The sequence below is a fragment of the Cololabis saira genome, chromosome 24 (genome assembly GCF_033807715.1).
Source record: "Cololabis saira isolate AMF1-May2022 chromosome 24, fColSai1.1, whole genome shotgun sequence".
Lineage (NCBI taxonomy): Eukaryota > Metazoa > Chordata > Actinopteri > Beloniformes > Belonidae > Cololabis > Cololabis saira.
Genome location: NC_084610.1, coordinates 8,569,465 through 8,575,724, shown reverse-complemented (window position 1 = coordinate 8,575,724; position 6,260 = coordinate 8,569,465). Strand labels below are relative to the sequence as shown.

At 40.2% G+C, this 6,260-nt stretch overlaps 1 protein-coding gene across 1 annotated transcript; it reads right to left on the bottom strand.

Moving 5' to 3' along the window:
- Positions 1-13: 13 nt before the first annotated feature.
- LOC133424856 (dTDP-D-glucose 4,6-dehydratase-like) lies at positions 14-5,008 on the bottom strand. The gene is made up of 12 exons (XM_061715406.1): positions 4,803-5,008; positions 4,586-4,652; positions 4,418-4,486; positions 3,432-3,522; positions 3,200-3,348; positions 3,016-3,114; positions 2,884-2,943; positions 2,239-2,282; positions 1,991-2,156; positions 1,819-1,874; positions 1,635-1,732; positions 14-1,538 (listed from the first exon to the last, which is right to left on the bottom strand). The coding sequence occupies exons 1-12, from the start codon at positions 4,847-4,849 to the stop codon at positions 1,447-1,449; spliced, it is 1,038 nt and encodes a 345-aa protein (XP_061571390.1). The 5' UTR covers positions 4,850-5,008; the 3' UTR covers positions 14-1,446.
- Positions 5,009-6,260: the final 1,252 nt, after the last annotated feature.

Sequence of the window (6,260 nt, the reverse complement as noted above, 5' to 3'; positions counted from 1 at the left end):
GATATCAAGTTTTAAAGGTATTTATTCAAATTTGAACAGAATCTAGAGCATCAAAATAAATGAAAAAAAATCTGGTTGAATGAAGTTCACTTCTAATCCTACAAGGTCACTTGTATACTTTAATCAACAATCACTAAAATACTGAAATCTAAAGTTGCAGCTGCAGTTTCTAAATCATGTTACCCATCTTTGCTCAGAGCTGGACGGAGATGTCAAAACCTCCCAACTCCACTTATATATTTATCTGTATTTGGGTAAAGGATAAAGGCATGTTTTAACTACCGCTAAACTAAAGCAAACAGAAAAATAGCCTCTAAAGTCTTAAATATCCAACACTTGCGTGTGAATTATCGAGAGCCTGTGATCTACTTAAAGCATCCCAGCTGCTGCAGCCAAAGCAAGAAGACAAAAGTCCTAAAATTGCAGATGAAGTGAAAATGTATAAATGTAATTTTATTGACTTCACTGTCACGGCATTGAAACACAAATGAATACAATTTAGGAAGATGCTACAGGTGTGGAGTGTTCTTAAGGCATGTAACATTTCATGCTGCATTTATAGAAAAATAAATATAAAAAATTAACCATTGAGCAGGTCATATTGTAAAAACCTTGGTTCATTTGTTCTGTTGTCCAGGCTCAAAAGTAATAAATATAAAGCCTTTTTGTTGTGAAGTCATTTTAATTTCTTTTTCAAAGCCACTTTTTGTAGCAATAAAACTTGTGACCACATGGGGGTGTAGAGAACTGTTGTGTTGACTAAACAGCCACAGACAATACTATAATACCGGTACTTAGGAATGGTCCAGCATGGCTTGTAACACAACCTTAACCCCCCCCCCACCTAGACTTGATTTAAAATATTCAACAAGATAGATGCTCATATTGATATAAACGGATACAATTTGACAGGTAAGTATTTGAAAAAACAAGGACATTTTTAACCGCTCAGTAATTTATAAAGATGAGTTATTGGCTCCAAATTTCTGAAGTCAACAAAAACTAGCTTTTAAAATAATCAGCTCTATTTTAGGCTAGATAAGCATTCCTTTTTGGTGAGATGATCACTCACTAAGATGCTTCTCGTGAAATAAAAAAGGGGTTTTTGATCGGCAAAGATGGGGAGGGACAGACTCCTCATCCCAGCATTTGATGCAGGTCATTATCAAGTAAAATTTTCAGCTTTATAAAAGACAAATATTACATTAGGTCTTCAATGACATTTTATCCCAGTGTTCTGGAAACTGTTGCTATAAATATTTAATATAAAGGTAAAGTGCATGTATTTCCTGGTGAGGCTTTGGCTGGAGGCTCAGCCTTCCTGTTGGTCCAACTATCAACATTCAGAGACGGTCAGAAATGAAAATTTAAGGCTGGCGATTGTTATTTCAGCTGCAAGTCAGCCAGAATACTGTCTGTCAACACAAACACGGGGGAGAAAATCCCTCATATGCTGGCGGCGTTTTCAAGGTCCTCTCTGATCCGTTGGTCCTCGCTGGTGTCTGACCAGAAGTTTGGGTTTTCTCCGTACCATTTCACTGCAAAACACAGACATTGAATACTTGGTGTGAAGGAGGAACCCTCATGTGAACTTCTCAGCCCGTTTGGAGCGGCTGGTGTGTTTATTACGGTACCAGTCTCTCTGATGCCCTGGGACCAGGACACTTGTGCTCTCCAGCCCAGCTGCTGCAGCTTCTCGCTGCTGATCGGATAACGGAGATCGACCAGCGGCCTTGACACCAAAGAGCAACAGAATACGTCACCAGAAATTTTGATATTCACTTCCTGATGTGCTACATTCAACGCCAATTTACTCACCTGTCTGGGACAAACTCAAGCCAGTCTTTCAACTCAGAGTCCGGGACGTTCTTCACCTTGAAAAGAAGACACAAACGACTACGTGAAGGCGTCCGCTGTCCACTCCGCATCTGACAGTTTTGTTAAAGTCAATAAAAACCTGTGAAATGTCCCAAGATCTCCCTGAGCTCACCATCTTAACCAGTTCCTGCGCCAGCTGAACGATGGGAACCTCGCAGCTTGTCCCCACGTTGTAAACTTCCCCCACCAGCCCTTTCTCCATGAGCAGCAGGAAGGCGTCGACGGCGTCGCTGACGAACAGGAAGTGGCGGGACTTGGGGAGGGTTCCCTGAATGGTGCTGCAGCGGAGAGGAGTGAAAAGATGATGTGAAAAACATGCTGGATGCAACAACAGATCCGGGCGGGTTTAAACACACCAACCATTTCTTGTTCATGTGCAGGAGGGTCAGAAACCGGGGGATGACCTAAAAGATAAGGAGATTTAATGCTCAAATAAAGTACCGTATTTTCTGGACTATAAGCCGCTACTTTTTTTCAGAGGTTTTCAACCATGCGGCTTATACAAAGGTGCGGCTATTCTGTGGATTTTTCTTCCACCGCTCGGGGCGCTCTAACTGGAATTAGAATCAAAACTAAGACAAAATAAATGCAAAGAACAATACGCTACTTCTTCTTTAGCAGATAGAAGCAGATTTCAAACAGATAAATAGATAAATACCGGTTATTTTCTCTTGGTTCTGTCCCGTTTTAATCAGCAAAGTTGCTGCCGTGTTAAAAGACACTGTTAGAAAAGGACCTATTTAGGTACAAACATGTACATCATTTACAGTTCAAAATCCTTCCGTACATGTAGTAAATATCTAATCTAACAACATAAATATCTGCAGCTTGCATATCTTTTTCTTTTTTTTATATAGAGCGGATGCGGCTTGTATATCTTTTTTTTATTTTTTTTTTTAAAATAGAGCGGGTGCGGCTTATAGTCCAGAAAATACGGTACATAAACGTGACTTCTGATGCTGGACATGTTTGAATGTAGCTGTATTTGACTTTATTTCACGATACCTTCTCGGTGTACTGCCTGGGCCCGTAAATGTTGTTGCTCCTGGTTATGATGATGGGAAACTGGCGACATAATAAATAAAAATGAGTCAGACTTGAGCTGGGAGCAAAACGGACAAATCTGCACCCGTTTACCTGATACTGGTCCCAGTAGGATCTGACCAGGTACTCCGCGGCTGCTTTCGTGGCGGCGTACGGGTTGCCGGGCCTCACCGGGCTGCTCTCATCAAACACCTGAAGAGGAAACAACGCCAGCTGAAGTCAGTGCCTGATCCGTCAGGGCCGAACGTGCAGCCGAGACGCCAGCGCGGCCTCTGACCTGGTCCAGACCGGCTCCGTACACCTCGTCGGTGCTGATGTAGATGAAGCGCTGCGGCCGGTGCCGGGCCTGATGGGCAGCCGTCAGTAAGACTCTGGTCCCTTCCACGTTGACCCGCTGGAAAATGGATGGAGTCTGAAACGAGGATTCTTGAAGAAAAGAAAAAGAAGAGTTGAGTAGCTGGAGGAAAATCAACTAATTTTAATATTGAATTTTAATAACTGCTTCTTACCGACGTGAGTTTTCGCCGCTAGGTGAAAGATGATGTCAATCTTCTCTGTGATGAAGATGTGATTCACCAGCCGGGAGTTGCACACATCTCCCTAATCAAAAGCACAAAAATTGTTGGTTTTTTTTTTACATTTAACAAAGAAAATTACTTATCTCATCCCCGAGCTTGAAGTTCTATATTTGGGTGTTTGAAGTAACTAAGAGGTCACAAATTCTGACATAACACAACCCTGTGGCATAGTTTTAAGGAGTCAGAAAAAGTCCTTTTAGTACCGTATTTTCCACACTATAAGGCGCACCTTCAATGGATGACATATTTTAAAACGTTTTCCATAAGGCGCACTAAATATATGGTAAAATACCGTACTATAATGGCTGGGGTTGAGTTACGTATCTACCTGAAGAAGCTGCGCTACAGGAAATTCTACAAGATCCTACAGCACATGCAAAAAAAACAAAAACAAGAATAAAAGTACCGTAAGTCAAACTTTATTAACAAAATAAAAATCAGCTTTGCTCCATCTCGTCAAAGTCGCCATTATGCGAGTCAGCGTCGCTGCTGTTGTCTTGAACGTCTGTGACGATTCCTGACATTTTTAGCGGCGTTACTTCGGCGACACAAACTACATTACCCACTGTAATGATCATATATAAAGGCGCACTGCATTATAAGGCGCACTGCCGGTTTTTGAGAAAATTAAAGGCTTTTAGGTGCGACTTATAGTGCGGAAAATACGGTAGGTGGTTGTGATTTATTTGGTACTTTGACGTCACAGACCCAGAAGTGGGTGGAGTCTAGCAGTATCTGACCCCGCCCCCTTTAGTCTGCTGCAAACAACCATACAATCATTTAGGGAAGTCAGCTGTTTTATTGTATCTTCGTGGTGTTCCACAAACATTTTATCAAGACCTAAGAACATTGGGTCAACTATTTAAATATATCCATAATAGTTTCCTTTAATCTGCAAAGACTCCAAAGCTTTTTACCTGAACAAACATGTAGTTAGATCTGTCTTCAATGCTCTCCAGACTCTTGGGGCTGCAGCAATAATCCAGCTGCAACATGACGTTAATAATGTGAATATTCTGGTAATAAAAGTAATAACAGAACAAATATCCACAGCAGAGAAATGGACATAGATGATAAAAACTTACATTATCCAGGTTGATTATCCTCCACTCGGGGTGTCTGCTCACCAGTGAACACACCAAATGGGAGCCACTGCAGAAAGAGATGGAGATATAAACCCTTAATCTGTACAGCCTTATCACTGCAGCAGCTGACACATTCCTGCTGCTTATGTTATGTCAGAAAATGCATTTATATGATCTCATGTTAGTAGCCTCGATCTCCAACTCCATCTGAACTCACATGAATCCAGAACCTCCAGTCACCAGAACTGTCCTGTCAAAGTCCATCGTCTGCTCCTCCGCCAGCCGTCACTTCGCACCAAAGTTCAAATGACATTAAAGCTGAAGAGTTGTCATACTACTATATCGACATAACTAATTAACGCATTAATCCAGGAAACAGAAGTTTCCTTTTCCTATCCTTTCCTCAGACAGTAGAGCCATTATGCTGCGCAGGCGCACTACAGTAGCAGCTTGTTTTGCGCCGATGTTGACACGTTGAAAGTGGGCGGGACATTTAGTGCACGGCTGAAGCGTTCTACATTGTGATTGGTTAAAACGTATGACGCAAGAAAGTAGGACCCTTTTGATTGGGTCAATCCCAAATCACTCAAACTGTCACAGGTCGCGAGCAGTGAGTGGGCAAGTTAACGGTTTCAAGTCAGCTCACATTAAAGTGTCACATCCGGATATTACTTTCAAAATAAAGTGCATTTAGCGGGCATTAAGATTTGTAACTGCATGAAATTGAACTTAACTGTGACTTGGCCTTGCTGGTCCCATTCAAATTCAGTTTAAATAACACTTAATTCATCCCCAAAGACAAGAAATAATAATAAATAATACTCTTATGTGATGAATGTAAAGTGTTCCAACAACTAAACAAGAACATATAACAAATCTCAAATTGGGAAGTCAGTCATTGCGTGAGAGTAGGTTTTTCTATTGTTTTTTTTAATGTTATTATAAATTATTGCAAAGGGATGAGTGTGTGACGTGTAATTCTCACACTTGAGAGGATCACGGCCAGGGGCGTCAATTGGGTATGCCAAGGTATGGCAGCCGCCACACCTTGGCTTCAAGGGTTAAATGTAAATGTTTGTTTTTTTAAATACATTTATGGAATAACTACAAATGCAAATCAGAACAACATGATCGATTTCACTAGTTATTATACACTGCAAAAATTCAAAATCTTAACAAGAATATTTGTCTTATTTCTAGTTAAAATGTCTAATTTTTAGTCTCTTTTTAAAAAAAATCTCATTACATTTACGACAAGACTCAAAAACAACCATTTTCACCTGTTTCAAGTACATTTTCACTTAAAATAAGTAGAAAAATCTGCCAATGGAACAAGATTTTTTTGCTTGTAATGAGAAGATAAATCTTGTTCCACTGGCAGATTTTTCTACTTATTTCAAGTGAAAATTTACTTGAAACAGGTGAAAATGGTCAAATAACAAGTTATTTTTCTGGTAATGACTCTTGTTTTAAGTGTAATGAGATTTTTTGACTAAAAATGAGACATTTTAACTAGAAATAAGACAAATATTCCAGGTAAGATTTTGAGTTTTTGCAGTGAGCGAGACTGCATTTGAAAAAGTTCAAATTTTCTTGACCACACAGATAAGCTCCATAGCAGACTTCTGTGATGAGTATTAGCTGGACGTGTTGATTGATACTCTAGTTAAGTTCT

Coding starts and splice junctions, on each gene's coding strand:
- LOC133424856 (XM_061715406.1), bottom strand. CDS start 4,849: ATGGACTTTGACAGGACAGTTCTGGTGACTGGAGGTTCTGGATTCAT. Junction 3,523..4,417: donor CTAACTACATGTTTGTTCAG/GTAAAAAGCTTT, acceptor GCTTTTGATTAG/GGAGATGTGTGCAACTCCCG. Junction 2,283..2,883: donor CCAGGCAGTACACCGAGAAG/GTATCGTGAAAT, acceptor CTTATCTTTTAG/GTCATCCCCCGGTTTCTGAC.